The 20684-nt window shown below is 35.5% G+C and overlaps 1 protein-coding gene across 1 annotated transcript; it reads left to right on the top strand.

Annotated features, from left to right (window-relative positions):
* The first annotated feature begins 15521 nt into the window (after positions 1–15521).
* On the top strand, positions 15522–18103 carry LOC113316709 (probable inositol transporter 2). Its single transcript, XM_026564857.1, has 6 exons — positions 15522–15853; positions 16017–16069; positions 16169–16534; positions 16626–16736; positions 16810–17454; positions 17663–18103. The coding sequence occupies exons 1-6, from the start codon at positions 15724–15726 to the stop codon at positions 18101–18103; spliced, it is 1746 nt and encodes a 581-aa protein (XP_026420642.1). The 5' UTR covers positions 15522–15723.
* The last annotated feature ends 2581 nt before the right edge of the window (positions 18104–20684 follow it).

Here is a 20684-nt window from a genome sequence, read left to right as displayed (position 1 = left end):
GGTGGTGGAGGTATAGTTTACTGTCTAATGAGAGTAAATATTTTATTTGGATAACATTAAACAAAAGGAAACATGGAAGAGTGGTTCAAGAGTTATAATTAATGCAATGGGTCTCAAGGTCGAATCTTGTGAAGTGTACTTTTATTGAATTTATATTTCATGTCCAAGAAGACCAACTCATGGTAGTGGATGCGGCGGACATGGTGGTGACGGTTGTGGAGATGCTAGTGTTGATGGTTGTGGCAGTGCTGGTGGTGGAGGTAGTGGTGGCGCTAGTGGTGGAGGTGATGGTAGTCAGTAAAAACTGTCAGTTTTTATGACAGTTTCAATAAAAACTGTTACGGTTACTCAAACAATAGCAACAGTTTGTTCCCAAACATGTTACAATAAACTGCTAACGGTAACGGTTTTATGTAAAATAGTTACAATAGAAATTACTCAGTAACATATATTTTTATAAAGTGTTACTGAAAACTACCAACAGTAATAGTTTTAGAATTTATGAGTCATTTTTCAATAGCCTTTCCGTAACAGGTTTTATAAACTTTCCGTAATAGGGGCTTTAGTAACACCGCAGAAAAAACTAAAACTGTTACAGAAATAATACAGTAACAGTTTTTAACTGTTACGGATCATCATTTTTCTACTAGTGAAGGAGAGCAGTTCATCTTGGTTCTAATGCATTTAAACAAGCTAGTATGTTATTAGCAGCTTTGTCTGCTGGGGATGATGGTAATAGAGTTGAAGAAAGAAATAACCTTTCTATTATGCAAGGTTGGCATACTCGTACGTCCAATACTACTTTTGCCTGATAAATTATTGATTAGGTTATATTCCTTTGAGTAACTAGTACAAGGTTGTTAGAAATGTATCTACAGGTCATGGAAAAATCCTAAATCTGTTGTTGTCCAGCTTTGCACCCCTGAAAATGGCAAGGGATGGATGAGAGACATGCGGAAGAGAATCGATAAAAACTATCGGTTTCTTTAGTAGGCAACATGGTTGGTTTTGGATGATGAAACTTTTGTTGAATTACGAGTTCTTGGCAGTTTAGACACGGAGTATTAAGGGATCATTTTTGTGTTACCCGAATAAGCGGTGACAAAATTATTGGTTGTTAAGAAACAAGAAGATGGCTCATTAAGTTGGAGTAAGAGTTCACCTCAATTATTATTCAATGGATTGCTTTCCCTTGCGAGTAGTGGGGCAGTTCTATGTTACTTGGATAACAAATCTCTAACCTCGTGAACCAAAAACTGTATCCTTGGAGGTGCCGCGAATTTTTATAAGATTTTTTGAGTGATTAAGATTTTTTGTTTTTATAAATATAGTTCTATCCGCGATCCTAAACTGATTTTTTAGTTAACTATTTTGAATTTTGTTTCTGAATAGGAATTACAAAATAAGGAAAACTAGGGATATGCCCTAAAATCGACTGTCATCTTGGGGATATGCTTCAGGATTCCATTTTATGGAAATATGCCCCAAACTAATTGTTTCCGTCAAAGAACCGTTAAATAGTCAATTTATCGTAAATGTGTTCGAACTTTTTATCTAATTTCATCGAGGTCTTTTCTGTCTGAATATGTTCATCAACCTTGTAAAGGTGTTAGTATATAGTATATGTGTTTTTTAATTCGCATATGTAATCCCAAGTGTGTGCGAATTTTCACTACTTAACGGTTTTGGATGGAATTTTGGATGGCTGGGGCATATTCACGAAAACCGGAATCCTAGGACATATCCCCAAGATGACAGTCGATTTTGGGACATATTCCCAATATTCCCTACAAAGCTGTGTGGCTATCTATAAAATCATGTCCAACAAATTAATCTATGTTATGATGTTGTACCTCTTCCCCTGAAACCTACTTCTGATTCGAATCCTTTTCACGTAAAACCTCTCCCTGCCAAAAGAATGTTCATCATAGATCCTTTTGTAGGCAGAGTACCGTAAGGTACCTTCGCTGAGTATACGAGAAAACTGTTGGGTGCAATAATAAAAAACAAGGAAAAAATCAAATAAACAAAAGTTATTGATACTTAGCTCCTTTATAGTGGAAGTCATCGATTTGATGAAACAGACGAGCTCCCCTAATCCCCGCAACAACAACAAGGCAAAAGTTTGGAAAAACAGAGTGAGTCACGTGTTCAACACATTTCCCTTAAGACATTAGTGTCCGGCTACACTTAAGAGTGATGCTATAACCCTCACAGGACAGATATCTCCAGGATAAGACACCCTACTACACCTACTACTAGCATATGTAGTAGATGCTCAAACTTGAGCTTGGCAACTCCGAAAAACCATAAGGAAAAATCGCGAACGCTTGAGAAAACAATGTAAAAAATATTTTTTTCCCTTGGGGGTCCCTCTAAATATAGAGCAACCCCTTCCCCGTTAATTTTACAAAAATAGTGAATTTCTTTATATAATGGAATAAAACAATTTAAGAAGAAGAACTCCCCGATGTGGGACTAAAAAGCTTATATAGTCTCTTAAAACAACTAAAAAGTGGAAACTCCACAATGTGGGACTAATAAGTTTTTCATTTACAAAAAAAATAATTAATTATTATTTTTATTAAAACCATTAAAAATCAATTTTATTAATCGTTTTCCAACAAAAACTAGTCTAATTAAAACTAACAGCTAAACTCAGTAGCACTAGAAAGTTTAAGCATGTTTACAGTTAAGTTTATCTCCTAGAATCTATGGTTATTCCTAGTGATTTTTTACAGCATTCACCGACGAAGCAATTCATTTTTAGGGGTTGTCCATATCGATTGCCATGTATAACTCTCTAAAGGGGATAAACAGCTGTTTTGGCATATGTTCATTTTTATTCTAATCATCAAATGTTTTTCAGCAGCAAAATCACAAACTGGGTCTCAGAAAGACATATTCGCAGAAGTAGGAACGGACTTTATTAAAACTAACATAGCAATGTAGTATATAATCAAAAGATAACAGTATTCAAATTTTCAATTGAGTTATTTCAAAATTATCGATTTTGTCTGAATGAATATTACCGGTTTATGCTTATTTAGAGATCCCTTTCTTCTTTCTTTTCCGCTAACTATAACTAATTATTATTCATTTTCGTCTCCGGCTACATCTTATGGTTTCACCTGTGTTCATTAGTTTTATATCTTCTTCTCTTAATGCTTTCGACGACAGTAAATTGTTTTTGTAAAGGACATAAAAATTTAAAATCTCACTCTCACCAAAATTAACAAACATTCTGGAAGATGAAGCTTTTGGAGCATAATGATGGAAATTATTATGATGATCATAGCATGGAAGCCCGCAACTACTCTTTGTAAAAGACGAACGGTAAGTTTGATGTATATATATGAATAAACTCTTTACTCCAAATCACATGTCAGTATTTTGGTTCTTCTTTAAAAACAAGTCTCAACTTATAACATATTAACATGCGCATGAATAATTGCCTAAACCGCATTCAGTATTACTGTTAGAAGTGTGTGGGCTTCCAACTCAGAAAAGGCAGATTAGTAGCTTGTCGCAAGTGAAAACTACAGGGAGACCCATTCTTACACATTTTCCTACTGTGAAACCCACCCCCACAAAATCTCACGGGCGCACCCAAAAGCTACCAAAAAATTATTCGCAGGCCCAGAATTTTCAAAATTCGTTTATTTTCTTTTTTATTTCCCAGTTTAGCCTCACTTTCAGTTTTAGAGATTTAGGCGCAGAGATTTAGATTCAGAGATTCAGTTTCTGAGAGATTGAGAAGGAGATAGAATACGATCGAGAACGAGAGCTGAGAGATTGAACTATCGATGGCTGAGAAGAAGCTGATTGAGATATTTGATTTACTGAGAAAAGATAGTTCAAGCTTTAGCCTCGCTTGTTCTGATCGAGAGATTGATTATCGAGAATTTTCCTTGATTACTGAGATTCAATTTACTCAGCAAGCTTTAGCCTCACTTGTCCTTGATTACCGATATTCAATTTACTCAGCAAAGCTTCAGGTTCGTTTGTTTTTATTCAAATCTTGATTCTGATTTTTGTTTAATCTTGATTCAATTCTATGTTTTAGTTTCTGTAAGATTAGGATCTATTATTTTAGGTTTCCGAAACTTAATTTAGTTTTTCGAATCGTTTTTTAGATCTTTAAGCTTGTTTTTGAATTTTTGTTTATTTTCTAGGTTTTGAATTTGTTAACATCAATGTAGATCTTTTCGATTAAATTTTTTTGTTTCGATTTCATGTTCCGATGTTGACATACCAATTTACTAGGTTTTGCTTCTGTTCTGTTGGATTTTTTATTTGATTTGTTTTTCCATTCTTATTTTGGATCTGTTATCTGTTATTGATTTTGATATCCTGTTGATTTCTCATCTGATTATGGTTAATGTAGATTGTTTGCTGTTGTTGATTTGATCTTTTAATTTTGAGTAAGAATTTTTGTAAAGCAATATACATGATAGATATGTTTGGTTTTTTTCTCTTTGTGTTTTGCAGGGTGAAAATGCCTGTTGGTAGTGCACTAGCTGTAATTCACTACTTCAGTGAATTCTTAGCACATCTTGTTGATGTCAACACAACTTTGGAGTCTTTGAAGACAGCCGTTTTCCAGAAGTGGACTCGTTTATTACCGCATCATGTCAGATTTTCCTTTAATGATGGAAGCAATTTTGTGCGTGTTGATTCTGATATTCTGCTTCAATGTTTTGTATCTTGTTGCCACTGTAAAGGTCAAAAGAGCTTTGATTTACTTGTCGAAGTTGGCTGTAATTCTTCCAGAAGTCGTAGTAGAGCTTCAAGTAGTCGTGTAATAGAACCTGAACCCGAACAAGCTATGGTGAATTTCCTTGAAGATGGTTATGTGCTTGTTAACAAGGTTCTTAGGACTGAAGGTTGGGATAAATTACTTGGTGAAGTTGGTAAAGTGTTTTTTGGAGGTGTAGCAGAGGTATGTATCGTAGTGAAGAAATACGAGTTAAAAGATGGTCGTTTTCTTGTATATAAGAAGAATGAACCTAGAAGGTTCTATGAAAAATGCTCAAAAGAAAATTTCCCTTGGGAGTATAAGGTTTGTGTTGTTGATGTTGAAAACATGATGCTTAAGGTTAAGAAATATGAGAGCAGTCATACCTGTGGTGTTGGAACTGAAAGGCTTTTCCACAGCCTTAGCAGTAAATTTGTTTCTAGTCTGATTAAGGATGAAATCCGAAGTGATCCGAGTTTCAAAGCATCTGATTTGGCAAAGTTTTTCAAAACTAGCTACGGGATCAATGCGAAATACTATCAAGCTTACAACGGAAGAGAGAAAGTGTATGAGGATATATTTGGTGATGAAGCCATGTCGTATTCGCATCTGTCATGGTATGTAGATTCCATTCGCAGCACAAATCCTGGGAGTTGGATTGATTTTCAAGTTCAAACGGATGAACCTAAAGCGAACGAGGATAGTTCAGCTGAATTAGAAGATGAGGCACCTTCAAATAAGTTTGTGCGTCTTTTTATTGATTTCGAGGCATCCATCCATGATTACCGTTACCTTCTCCCCATGGTTTATGTCGATGCTACCTTTCTTACAGGGACATATAGAGGATGCCTCATGGCTGCAACCTCTATCAATGCTGAAAATGGTAATTTTTCTGATAATGCATCCTTTTTATATATGTGCATAATGTCTCATGCATTATTTATTTTTGCTTCATAATGTCTTATGCATTATTGTTTTCACTTTTCTGGTTATGCATCATTTCTGTTTTAGATGCATAAGACATTATACATTTTTTGTTTTAGGTGCATAATGTCTTATGCATTATGGTTTTCACTTATTGATTTTATGCATCCTTTTTATGCACATGCATAATGTCTTATGCATCATTTAATTTAGATGCATAAGACATTATGCATTATTTGTTTTTTATGGTTATGCATTATTTCTATTTAGATGCAGAAGACATTATACATTTTTTGTTTTAGGTGCATAATGTCTGATGCATCATTTAGTTTAGATGCATGAGCCATTATGCATTTTTTTAGCTGCACATACTTCATGTAGACGGTGGCTTGATTTTATATTTTTTTATGTGCAGGCTTCTTCCCACTAGCCATGGCCCTGGTACCTGGTCAAGATAATGATAACTAGGAATGATTCATGAGGAATTTGAGTAATGTTCTTGATCATGATCAAAGGCCAATCACATTTTTATCTGACTGTGCAAAAGGATTAAAGAGAGCAATTCCATTTTACTTTCCTGGAGCCTTCCATAGTTTCTGCTATTATCATCTTAAGATGAACTTACCTATTAATGCAAATGACGAAAGGTATGCTGCAGTTATTGATTCATTTCAAGTTGTTGCATATGCTCTTAGTCCCGAAGGTTTCCAAACTGCCATCTCTACTATTAGGGGTCTTGGTTGTGGTTGGGTTGCCGACTATATTGAAGATATCCCTCCATAGAAGTGGTCAAATTCCTTTTTCCAGAGTTGTAGATATGGTAGGACATCTTCTACTCTTGTTGAATCCTTCAATAGTTTGGATGAAGGTACACAAGAAGCTCCCTGCAAATGCTCTTCTGGATCAGATAAGGAAGGATGTGATGAGTATGATGTCAGAAAGGCGGAATACTGGTAATAGTTTTATAACAATTCTCACACCGAAGAATGAAAATAAGATGAAGGCTCTTATTGATGGGGGTTTAACCTGGATGGTTATACAGTCTGATACTCATGTTTATGAAGTGGAACGAGGGGACAGTTCTCATAGTGTTAACCTTGAGCCAAGGACATGTACCTGTCAGAGGTGGCGTGTCTATGGGTTTCCATGTGTGCATGCTTTCACATCGATAACAATGTCTGGTTCTAATCCATATGATTTCGTTGAACCTTATTTCACTACTTCGTACTTCAATAATACCTACAGCCATGCAATTCATCATATTCTGAACTATAACAGGCCTGAAGTTTATGAAGGTAATAATATTATCGATGTACCTTATGTTAGGAGGTCGCCAGGGAGACCACAAGCTAATAGGAATTTGAGCATATATGATAAGCCGCCCAGGAGAGCTATGCGCTGTGGTAATTGTTTTGAGCTTGGTCATCATAACAAGCAAACATGTAAGAATCCTACCTGTTACAAGAAGCCTCCGAAGCCGCCGAAGCAGTCTAAGGGAAGTTAAAGGAGAGCAATTATCTTGTTTGTTTCTTCAGACTATTACTTTTATTTTTGAACCTTATTCATTTTTCTTTCATTAGTTTCTGTATTAGTTTTTATGAAAAAGTACTTTTTCTTTACTTAGTTTCTTTTTTGTATTGGTTTTATGAAAAATACTTTTTTTTTCATTGTGTGTTTTTCTGCTTCTATCAGATAATGTTTCATTCTTGTTCTTAAATGCATAATGGATTATGCTTTAGTTTTTGATGATGCATAACTTTTTATGCATTAGTTTTTATGATGCATAACGTATTATGCATTATTGTTTTGAAGATGCATAATCTCTTATGCATTGTTTTTCGATGATGCACGATCTGTTATGCATTTATTCTTTTAAAGATGGCTGCATAACGACTCATGCAAATGTGGTTCCTTCATGCATCTGCATCTGCATAACAAGTCATGCGTCTGCAAAACAAGTCATGCACATTTATTTTATTAGGAATAACATGTTATTCAGGTTTATTTTGTTGCATAACTTGTTATTTAGATGTTTATATGTAACATGTTGTTCCTTCATTTTCCTTGTAATTTGTATCATAGTACAGTTAAATGAAATAAGAATGCAGCAAATAGAAGCACTGAAACCAGCATTGATATATAATAAATATATATATAAACATCGACAAGATAACATAAGTTGTTCTGACAAGAACTACTGACTAAAGTTAAGTTTTCATACCAACACATTACACATAACTACTGACTGAAGTCAAGCTTCACACTAACTACCTTCCCATTAGTTTTCACTCCCAAGTTAAATTGCTCAACCTACCAACAACACACAGGTTGTTAAAACAAAGTTACGTTTGAGCCTTTCTATTATGCACAACTTCACATTGACGAGCAGCTTCATCGCATTGACGCGCAAAATCATCCCAGATGTCTTCATTGGCATCTATCGCCCAACTGTTTCCAAGATCCGTCAGCATTTTCAATATCGGACTTACTCTTTTCTTGTTGGCTTTTTCTACTGCATCTTCCTTTCCCAACTTCAGCCATTTGTCCCTGACTTGAGACTTCATGCTCATCTTCATATAATAGCATACAAATATGAGGCAGTCGGGGTGATGACCTTGTTCAGGAACAATCTTGGTAAAAACATACCTGTATACAAGCGGTTCCCTCTTTATATCCACGATTTGTGGTGATAAATTCAGTTCATCATATCTTTGGATCAAATACGGCATACAAGCCTTTTCCATTATGAAAGCTTGTTTCTTGCAGTTAGATTTATAGCCTTCAAGACTGTTATATTAGTTCCACTCACCCTCTGAAAATTCATACTCTAACAATGTCCAATGTGTACCAGCAGGCTTTTCCTTTGTCATATAGTTCATTGGAATGAACATTCTCTCAACTTCAATAGGGAGATTCAAGATGAATTATCCAACAAATTTGGCAATCCCATCTTTCTCCTTTGTTTTAACAAAGAACTGCAAAAGAAATATTTTGTAGGAAAAAAAAGTTAGTGGATGCAATTGATAGGGTGCACAACAGGTGTAGAAAACAATGTCGAATAACTTGTTATGCAGTTCAATCTAGTTGCATAACATTTTATGCATAAGTAATTATATGGGCATAAGATAATATGAAGGAATGACTTGTTATGTAGCAAAATGATTTTATTTTCTTGACTTACCCAAGCACCTGGCGTCATGAATGCAGACTCCGCATACCTATGTTCAACACTATCAGCCATCTTTTCATTTTCCCGCTTCCTGAACAACCTATAACTGTAGTAGCGTACTACTTGGTCTTCTAAGTATTCATTGTTCATTAGATGCCTTATTATATCTCCGTGAATCCGAATATCCCACAAGTACGGGTCTTCTCCTTCTCTGATACTCCAAGCCGAATTTCTGCAGAAGACATAAGACATAATTGGTGAGATGTTTTATTCAAGTGACATGCGGAAGAACCATAAACTAGAGGGTTGTGTTATGCATGGGTTTTTTTAAGCATAACTTGTTATGCATTTATTTCATAAGAAGCATAACCTGTAATGCATTGATTTCTTAAACAAGCATAATAAATATAACAACATTTTTTGCATAACTGAACATGCATCAAGCATTGGAGCTGCATAACATGTGATGTAGATATTTTAAACAATGCATAACTAACCATTCATTAAACATTGGGAGTTGCATGACAAATTATGAAAACAAGCATAAAGGTAATTTTGATGTACTTACAGGCTGTTGGCATTCTCAAAGTATGTCTCCAGTACTTCCATCATGGTTGGTTCTATTGTATCCTTGTAATCTTGAAAGCATTCCATTGTTTCCAGCGGAGGTAATTTTCTGAACGGCAAGCCAGCAGACGTACGGGGATTTTCTTCTTCAACTTTATTCTCATCAGGCTTGTCTTTTTGCTTCTGCTGCTTCCCTAGATCATAATCTTTGAGTAGTACACTGGTTGTCCTTCGATTCCATGTTGTTTTTTCCTTGATTATTCTTACCTTGCTTCCTGGTTGCTTCCCATCCTCTTCTGCCTTGTTTGTTTTTCGCTTCAATACTGACTTTTTCTTCAATGGTGACTTCTTCAAAAATTCTGTTCTTGGTACAAACTCCCCTCCTACGTCTTCTTCCTAGAGATTTATGTAACCAAAATGTGTTAGATATAAACAGTTTATTATGAAATTAAGTAAATAGTTGATTAAACAGCAAAACAACAATATAGTAAACAATTTATAGTTGATTAAAAATAATAAGTAGTACATAGTTGATTTGACATTAATAAAAATACCATAATAAAAGATGTTATGTTTCTTTTCTAAAAGTTTTAAAATACAAAATCTGTTTATATTTTAGGTACCAGGTTTTGTGAAATTATCTCCATCTCAGCATCTTCATTATAGCCTTTTTCTTTTTCAACATCTTGTGTGGCACCAGGAGTTAAAACACTTGTTGTGGCTTTTCAGCCACTGGCTCTTCTGGTTGTTGTGGTTCTTCAGTTTGATGTTGTGGTATCTCAACAGCGGGTTGTTGCAGATTTTCAGCTTGCTGTTGTGGTCCACCAGCATCATCTTTAATTGCGGCAGCAGGTTGTGATAAATGCAGATTAAATGTGGGCACCACATTTTCTTCTGCTTTCTTCTGAGTTTCTGGAAGAATGTCATCATCACCACCGTCCAAAAATTATCTTTCCTGTGCTTCAAGTATTTCTTGTGTTGTTTCTATATTTGGTGTTGTCTCCAATTCCACTTGAGTTTCTGTTTCCTTGTCGTCGCTGGAGAGATTAACAGCTTTTTCCATGTCCATGAACTTGAAAGGTGAAGACTGGATACCTTGACTAGACGTTTGGTCTTGGCTATCGAGTCTGATAACTTGTGGCACTGATTCTTGTGTAGGTGGTTCAGTTGAAGATACCAGTTCAACAAGAGTCTCATTCCTTAGCAAGTTTTGGCTCAATGGGTCGCTTGGCTCAGCTGATGATACATTGACACTAGGTCCACCTGACGACTTCTCCTGCACTTCTGTGTTGCCAAACTCAACAAGCAATTCCTTCACGTAATTATACAACTTTTCATTGAAGTATACTCCACTCTATCTATTCCTCTCCTAAGTCTGCTTCATGTCTTTCAGCTTTGCTTCAATGACCTGCAACCTTGCTTCAGCACTATCGGGGGGACACGTTTCTTGTTCAATTATCTTAATCGCATCCAGAAATGCTTCTTCATACTTGTCCCTGTTCTCTTCAGATTCATTGCGATGAGATCATATATCTCTTTCCCTTTTCTTTGTTTTCTTGGTTCACAGAATTCCATCTCCATTGCACTGTACTCATCTCTAAATTTCTCATTATACTGCAACATGATTAATGACACTCATCAAAGGAATGCATAACAAATATAACAACATTTTTTATATGCATAACCTGTGATGCAGCTAATCTAAACAATGCATAACTAGTCATGCATTTAATATTGTAACTGAATAATATGTCATGCATTGATTTTATGCATTTAAAAACACAACCATGCTTAACTCCTTTTCAATATTGAAAAATGCATAACCGGTCATGCATTCATATATTCGGCTTCATAACATGTTATGCGCATTGATTTATTAAGGTGCATAACTTATTATGCAGTTATCCTTTTTTGCTAACGTAACTTATTATGCATTCATTTTTAAGGAATTTAGAGATACTGTCATAGATGCATGAAGGTCAATTATAAATCATGAAATATTCACGAACAGGTACCTTTAAAAATGTAATATTCTTCCTGAGCATTGCTTTCTTCATTGCTGCCAAGTCCCACTTTGCAGCTCTCGGTGTAGCATTGGAACTGACCTTGACGATGTCTGATGATATCTCATCTATTTTAGAATGCTCAGCGAACCAAAGGTGCAAAAAATAATAACTAATAAGATATTTTGTATCCAAGAAAGTAATATTTATTGACAGATGTTCTGAAAGTAAAAAAAAAACTAACTCATAAGAGAATATATAGTGCAACCACTGCAATTCCTGATATGAAGATTGTTTCTTTTGACAGTCTTGATGCTCTCCATAAGGTGTTCATGAATAAGATCAGGAAAAGAGACAGAGTCCATGGTTTCCAAATCCTTAACCAAACCAACATACGAGACGTCTAAATTGAATCCTCTTGAACGACAAAAGAACAATACGACTAGCATGTAAAGGCAGATAAGGCAGACAACTTCCTCTTCATGACCTTTCTTATCAAGTTTTTCCAACACCAGCCTTTCAATATCATATATCAACACATTTGTTACCCGTGCTTTGGGATCTTTGCTGATAAATCCTGGCTTTGTTTTGAATGTGAAATGCTTGACGAGGGAATGTGACTGAGTCAGCTCTATCTCTGCCTTCGAAGTCAGAATATCATTTCCTCTGTCTCCTTTAATTCTTGGAATCATAAATGTAACAGCAAGCTCATTAGACGTTGATGTTATGGACTTGTTTTCAGACAACTTGAATGAATATTGATTCAAATCTTCATGGTCATATGATAGAAAGACTTCATCCATCAGCTTGTTGCTCTTACCATCCAAGTATGCCATGTTTGCAGCATATAACCAGTTATAGAACTTTCCAAACACACACACATTCATCATGTTATCCTGCAACGGATTCAAACCACCTCTGTCTTTTATCTTACTAAACAAGTGACATACCCAAAGGAAACCTGCTCTATAAGTACCTCCTTGAACTGCAGATTTGGTTTTAGGTTTAACTGCGTAAAAAAAATGCATTTTAAAACTGCTATTTTAGAACAACAAAGGAATGCATAACAAATATAACAACATTTTTTTATATGCATAACCTGTGATGCAGCAAGTCTAAACAATGCATAACTAGTCATGCATTTAATATTGGAACTGAATAATATGTCATGCATTGATTTGTTAAGGTGCATAACTTATTATGCATTTAAAAACACAACCCTGCTTAACTTATTATGCATTTAACCACACATGCCTCTTTCTCAGGCATCTGCATAAACCATTATGCACATCTTTTACCATGCATAATATATCATGCACTACTAGTTAATACGACATAAACAAACAGTTGACTGCATAACATATTCTGCATATTTTTTTAAGAAGGCACAATCTGTTATGCATTTGTTTTTTTAACAAGCATAATGTGTTTTACATACAAACAAGCAGGTAAATGATAAGAGAAGTTTATTAACTGATGCATAACAGGAACAGGAAGGAATTCAACGCACCTTGTTTATATACAACACATTTCTTATTAGATTCTTCTTCTTCTTCCACTTCACTCTCGGATCTTTCGATTTGCTTCTTCTTAATCCTTTTCAGGTCTTTCGATTGTTTGGGTTCATGTATTTTTCTTTTCTTATGATGATCAACAGCTTGCCTCACTGAAACATGCCAAATCATATTGAAACAAATCAATGACACCAATTAAACAATATATCACACAAAAGATACCACAATCAAATCTTACCATCTTCGGCATCATTTGTATTATCATCCTCATTATCTGTATCATCACCCAATACTTCCTTTGGTGCAGCTTTCTTTGCTTTCTTTTTTCCCTTAGTAGCTTTTTCAGGCCTAGGTGAACTAGGTGATATTTGAGGTGACACCTGATCTTTTAATCTATGCGACTTCCTTGACGGGGTTGCTTCATGATCTTTTTAACACAAAAATAAATAAGCTATTTAAGTTATGCAGTAACTTTGGTAAGCAGATGAAAGATAAAATTTAAACAGATGAAAATTAAAAAGAAACACTTAAAAATAAGTGTTATGCAGTGGTTTTTTTTTGTAAGCATAACTTGTCATGCATCTGCATAACAAGTTACACACGTTAATTTGATGTTGCATACCCTGTCATGCATCTGCAGAACAAGTTATGCAGATTTATGTTATGCAGAATCACACATGAGAACTAGTTATGCATACTAGAGCCTTTCTTACTCTTCTTCAAAGCATCTCCCTTTGCCTTGATTTGCATCTCCTTCAGTGTTTTGACACTATCAATTTCTTCTTGTTCACCTTCAACATCAGTAGGTAAAATCACATTGAGGAGAAAATTATGTTAAAATCGAAGAAGAATAAAGTGATAACTCAAAAAAAATTATGGGTAATCAGGATGAAACTCTCACCAGAAACAGTTTTATTTTTAGGTTTACTCTTTTTTTCTGGTTCATCATCGTCAACTACTGTAACAAAATTTAAGATTAAAAAAAAAATTCAAAAAAAAAAATCAAACAATAACAGATGAAGCTAATGATAAATCTCACCGGGTTTTTTCTGTTTCTTCGACTTTATTTTTCCTTCGGTTTTCCCTTCTTCATCTGAAGCATCAAGAACAAAAATTAAAATCGAAAATCAAATAAAATCAAATGTACCGAATGCATGCAAGAATAAGATCGATTAAACTAGTTTTAGTACCTAATTTCTTCTCTTTTGATTTCTGAAGACGTGTTTTTGTTGGTGTTTCATCCATTTTGGTTCTACTGAATTCTAGGTTAAGGTTTTTTAGAGTTTGAAATTTATTTTAGGGTTTGATCAACTTCAATCATCGGTTTTAAATGATTGATTTGTTTGAATGATGTAGAAGAAAAACTTTGCAGATCCGTTACAGTGTTTATGGAGGAATAGGAATAGAAAAACGGATGAAGAATAAATGAGAAGAAGAGAAAAGAAATGGTTCTGACCGTTTTTGGGAGTTAATAGAACTTCCCAAAACCGCTGAAGGGTAATTGAGGAACTCTACACGTTTTCAATAATTTTAAATAATGCTGGGTGCGACTGTAGTAATTGTGGGCCTGGCGGTAAGAAAAAAAAAAAATTCTGGACCTGCGCCTGATTTTCCCTTGTGGCAAACTAGGAGTTGATGGTAGTCTGCGAAACTCTTCATCAGCCTAACTGAAACAAAAATGGTTCCTTTTCGGTTCATACATAGATATCATATCGTAGTCCATCTTTATAACATTAATTTCTCCATCAAAATTTCTAAATAAGTTGGTCAAAAATTCGTCGAGTATGTGGCTGGCATGGTTTTCCATTGGCACAGTGGTGCGTCTGGCATGGTTGGTATGCCTTGGCGTGTTAGCCTGAGAATTAGGGTTTGGCATAGTTGATGTCGGTCAATGTTAAGGGTTCTGCCGTGGAACATGATACAAAAAAAAAATACCATGATAATTCTTACGTAGGCATGCTGATCGGTTCAATAAAATGTGCTAATGGTCATAGTGATGTCATGTCAGTTGTACAGTTTTACAATTTTAACCCTAAGTTAAAAACCACCATCAATAATAGGAAAACAAAATCAAGTTTTTATATCCAAGGGTCATAAGCTGCTGTCACGAGGGAGACCTCGTCGCTGCATGACTCTTACAAATTAGCTCATTGTTTTAGCCAATTTATCGTTGTGCCATTCTGCATTTTAATTACAGTTTTTCCACTAATGCAATTTAAAAGCCAAAACCTAAAATCTAAATTGGAAATTTGTAACATTTCTGTCTGTTTTTTTTTTTTTTGGCGCCGCCGACCATGGTAATTTTGAAAGGTGTGAATGGCAGAGGATAGGACACCAACCGTGGTAATGCTGAAAGGTGAGAGCGGTAGAGGAATGGTAGTTACCGGCTGTTTTTTTTTTGTTTTTCAGGAAACGAGGACAGTGGTAGTGCCATTTTATTTTCTCTATGTGACGAGGGACAATGTTTGCCGCGAAGGGTCACGAGTGGCACTGATTTATTTTTTTAATTTTAAGGGTTGTTGGGTCACTGAGTCATAAGTGAGTACTCGTCATAAGTAGTTCGTCCTTTGTAGGTTAGTATTTCGGTATAACGGGGGAGAAAACGCTTTCGTTCGATACGGTTCTAGAAAACTTAAGTCGAACAAAATTCCACATCAAACTTCCGAAAACCTCTGCAACTAACTTCCGAACATCTCTCAACTAAACCATATTTAAGCAATTTTGTGGTAATTTTTTCTAGGGTAAAATTTTGATCGTGGGTTTTGTTTTGAGTAAGAGAAAATTAGTTGTACCCCGAAAATTGGCATCATGCAGAGACGTTCAGCAGAGATTGGTGAGAAGGATCGCAGAAAATACAAAGAGGAGACTGTACCTGATGCTGTATATGATTCTAAAATGATTCCCGTGATTGGAGCACTTGTGTTTGGTTATTACTTCGGTAAGTTCCTAAAAACGTAATGGTAGTTGTTTTATGTTTATATGTCAATGGATACTTGCTTATTAAGATTTTTAAAAAGAAATTTGAATGCATAGTGGTTATCATACATTTTTGTACATCGATTATTATTAAACTTCCTGACAGGATAATTCTAATTCCATAGGATTTATCCTCTCGAGATTCTATATCCAAGATGATATTCAGTCAATTAAACTGGTAAGTGCGTCCATATGATTTTTACTGAATTCACTGTCGGCTTCACACTTTCGATATTCGTAATGATGATTTTTATACCGGTTATTTTAAAATTGATAGGAAATTATACGGACGGGTGTATTAGGAGCAGTGTTTGGTTCAGTAATTGGGGGTTGGATGAGTGACTGTTTTGGTCGAAGATTTGCACTCTTGTTTGCTGACAAATTGATACTCGTTGGTGGACTACTACTCGTAGTGTTTCTATCTATTAGTGATTATGTTTTTGATTGTTACTTGGTAACTACTGTTATGAAGACAATTATAGGTTTTGGGGTTGGAATGACATCAATAACCTCCCTTAGTTACATATTAGAAGTAGCTTCAACTCATCCTCTAAAAAACCTACATATTTGGAATTCTACGTATTTTGCTGTTGGAAAATTCATCTTCTTTTGTATCGATACCAGAGTTGCTGCTTATAGTCAGGTATGTTTACAATTGATGGTTTCTTAGTATTAGTTCTCTTGCTGAATTAACATCTTAAAGTTTATTGTTCTTAAAAATTAAATGACTCCAGGACCTTAATAAGACATCAGATTATATCCTCGCAATGGCATTGTTTCCAGCTCTGCTTCAATTTTTGCTAATGAAGTCGCTTCCTGATTCACCTATATGGCTATATAAAATGGTTAGTTTCAGAACTTGGAGTTTCTTTCCGTAAATTTTGAGTTTCGGTCGATGATACTTTTTTTTTTTAACAGAACCGAAAAGAGGACTCAATTAAAGCTTTCGGGACATTTTACACTTCCCGTGAAGTTGAGAAAGAGTTGGATGCTATAAGGTTGTCAATTAAGAATGAAACAGGTGGTCCAGATGAAAAACCCTATTATGATAGGAATATCTTTTTTAGGATGAGGACAACATGGAATAATTCATTAGAACGTAGACAGATTGTTGTTGGTATTGGTTTGCAAGTTGCTGAACAGTTTGTGAGTGAGAACACGTTAATTTATGTCTTTCCCCGTATCATAAGGATGGGTGGCCTCATAGCATCACCAAATCCTAAATGGGACATCTGGTATATGAAGTTGACTTTCTTAATGTGCTATGGTCTTAATGGTATTCAAAGTGCAAGTCTGCCTTACAGAATTGTAAAACTTTCGAGGAGGAAGATTTTGCTTATCAAATCATACTGTATGATGGTGTGTCTTTTAGGGTTAAGTTTCTTCATTATTATATCACCTAATAATATTAGAGGAGTGAGTAATAAACTGGAGACCATCACGTATTTCGGTAACAACACATGTCCGAGTTATACTTCAGCACCAGATGCAGATGCATGGAACTGTTTCAAATGCCTTCAAGCAGGATGCGGATTCTGTAATGGTATTGATGAAAATTTCATGGTAAGCAAGTTATTATTTTCTCCAAATTTAACTGAAGTACGGCTACAAATACAGTTTCGTCACTCCCACATTTGGTGTACTTCACTCACTACCCGAGCTATTCTTAGTACTTCATTATTTTTTCACTGTGTAATTGCAAAATAAACATGATGTCGATGATATTTTTTTCTTTTTGCGTGCTGATGAATCGCTCCTTTCTTCTGCACAGCGTGCACTTATTGCCTGCTTGGCTGTAGAACCTATTGGGACATCACCATCATGTTTTCCTGAACAGGGAATCTGGTTTGCACCAGATTCCGTCACAAGACAATGCGAATTGAAGATTCCTTATGGTCCAGCTTTTATATTGTTAATAATCGGCCTTGTTCCCTACACATTTGGGTTGGAATCACATATGCGCTCAAGGATGTCCAAGGTAGAAGTTAGAGGGAGACTTGCTGGGACTGTAGCAGCGACCAACTGGATCTCCTTCCTCTTGGTGATTGTATCATCTTTTACGATTAATAAAGATGGAGGCACTCTATTCTTAATGCTCCTCATCAGTTTGATTTCTTTCTTTGTTACTCGGTTGATCAATTTGTCTTATTTGTGGGTACCAGAAATGAAAGGTTCCTCCCAGTCCAAAGTGGATACTTCCAAAGTCAGTTGAAGGGATACTCTTGGTACAAATATTGTTATCTTTTAATGTTTTCCTTTGGTTTAATTAGGAGATAGTATAGGTAGTTTATTTGTTTGACTTGATTTTTCTTTTGCTGAGAATATTTATTTATTTTTTTGCTAACAGTCACGCATAGTATGAATCCCTGATTTCTGCGCTGGTTTTTTCTTACCGTTAAGAAGTAAGCTTTTTTGGGAGTCCTATGATGTTCCTCATTAGTTTCATGGTTTTTTCTTCCTTTGTGATTAATATATACAAACCCCTAACCCCGTGTGATTAAGCGGTGCGGAACAATTCTGTGACCTATATATTTAGTATTCAAAAAGAAAAAGAAAATACCTGTCTCGCAAGCTATTTTGTCTGTTTTCGTTATAGAAGTTTCTTGTCTAGCTGAATTTTATCCAACCTGCACAATTAAAATGATAACAAACCATTTCTGATGCATAGTAATTCATGGCTCCGGCTAATCATACAATGCTCTGCCAATTTGGCTTTCAAGTATCGAAACTCAATGGCAAAGATTTAGCCATATTGATAAATTATAAATTTTCAGAGTGTTCAACCTCGGAGATTGTAAATATAATGAACCTTTTTTTGCTTGGTCATCTACAATGGTGTTAATGATCAGAACTAAGTGTGCGATATTTTTCCACTACATTTTGCATCTTCTCTTAGCGTCTTTGTGGAAGAAAGAACGATGAGAGAAATCTTAGTCAATTGTTTTACCGCACCCCTTACATTAATTGTCCCTCCTTCCTGCCTTTTCGTATTTTTTGAACTGACAATAATGCGGGATCTCGGTCTTGATTGTTCCACGTGTTGCTTTCCACGGCTTATTTTTTGACACATCATTGTTGATCCTGGTAACTGTCTCTTCATATTCTCTCACCCATTAATGCGTTCGTAAAAGGGGATCTCGGGAAAAGGAAAGAGAATCCTTTGTATACCCGTATATGCTTTTCATTCTTCTCTTTTTACTATTTTTTTCTTCCCTAACCTCTGCAACTTTTATTTCTTACTGTTGATGCTCCTTTTCTTGATTGATCGTTTATTCTTCTTACTTCGCGTTTTCTTATCGCCATACTATCTTTCTTTCACTATTATCTTGGTTTTCATATCAAAACTCCCCACTCATTGTCTTCATCTCGATTTTCCTAATCCTCTTGATCATCCTGATTATCTTGATCATCTTCTTCTTTTCACTTTGTTCCTCATTTATATTCCCCTTTGCAAGATGGTAAACAAGCCAGGATGGAAATTCTCTAAAGACTTTGAGAGACTGCAAGTTGAATTCAAGGATAACTGTTTTACATTATATGCTCCTCACGCATCAGGTCCTACTTCTACGCTTAATCCTAGATGGTTTGGGTTGATCAATGGAATGATCAAAAGATCATCATCTCAGTGGGAAAACTTCTCGCTGGCCTTGTTATTCCTCTCTTCGACCCGCAAACTCTATTTTATAAACTTTTAACTCATGAGAAGTTTCCGCGCGCCGTCTGCCAACTGAGCACTGATTCTATCAGGATAATGATGGAATACTCTCGTCGTGCGCGGATGGATTAGAATCTCTCTATCCCAAAGAACTGAGGAATAAACATTGCGCGGATTTAGAAATCAACTTTGAAGAATATACCGTTGAGAACTTCTTCGCTCACTATGATGTTATTATTATGAAGAGTGAGTCAACTCGATGGGGAATTCGCTTGGGAAGAAAGGATGGCGTCGCGAAGATGTTAATTTCCGTCATACGACTAACCATCCCGCATGTAAGTCAAATGACAATCGCTGGGATGTTTATCTTGTCATCCTAGAAGTCCCTACATTACCGGTATTAGTTCTGATAAGTCAACCAACCCTCTCCCTGAGGGTCTTCCTGCCGGTACTCCTTGGGAATTCAAATGGCCTGAGAGAGATAATGTGGTATGCTATTCTGAGTTTCGCTTTTTCACTTTCCTTTATTCACCTGTCTCTTTGCTTTTACTAATTTTCTCTTCTTCAGATTACCAAGCTGAAGAAGGACTTGAAGACATAAGGAAGGCAAAGCACGTTGGAGGCACTGCGTTCGATCACTGATGAAGTAAGAAATACTTTCTATTTACATTTTAACAATATTGTTTCCTCTATTTCTTATATTTATCTGTGCGTGATGTAGTTTTAAAGTGGTAAGTAAGGTTGTCGTTCACTCGGACTTATGTAGACTCGATTTTAGCCTTGATTTTAGACTCAAAAATAGAAAACACTAAAAATAAAGAAAATATATTCACAAATGTTTATCACAGTATCGAGAGGTACTGAGACTCAGGATTCTACCAAATTCCATTCATGTGATTCAAATAATAATTCCAATCAATTATAGTTCAAATAATAAAAATATGGACTCTTGTTCTTTGCCAAAAATAGATTTTTGAAATGCAATGATTGTAAATCAAAAGCATGATGTATCAAAAATACATAGACCAAGCATACACCATCAACCGAAATCACACCCATTCAATAAAAATCATAAATCGATTAAAAATCAATGCAAATAGTCATAAAAGAATTATTAGAATTACCACATGCGTGAAAT

Source organism: Papaver somniferum, chromosome 10 (genome assembly GCF_003573695.1).
Source record: "Papaver somniferum cultivar HN1 chromosome 10, ASM357369v1, whole genome shotgun sequence".
Classification (NCBI taxonomy): domain Eukaryota; kingdom Viridiplantae; phylum Streptophyta; class Magnoliopsida; order Ranunculales; family Papaveraceae; genus Papaver; species Papaver somniferum.
This window is presented reverse-complemented; position numbering and strand designations above follow the sequence as displayed.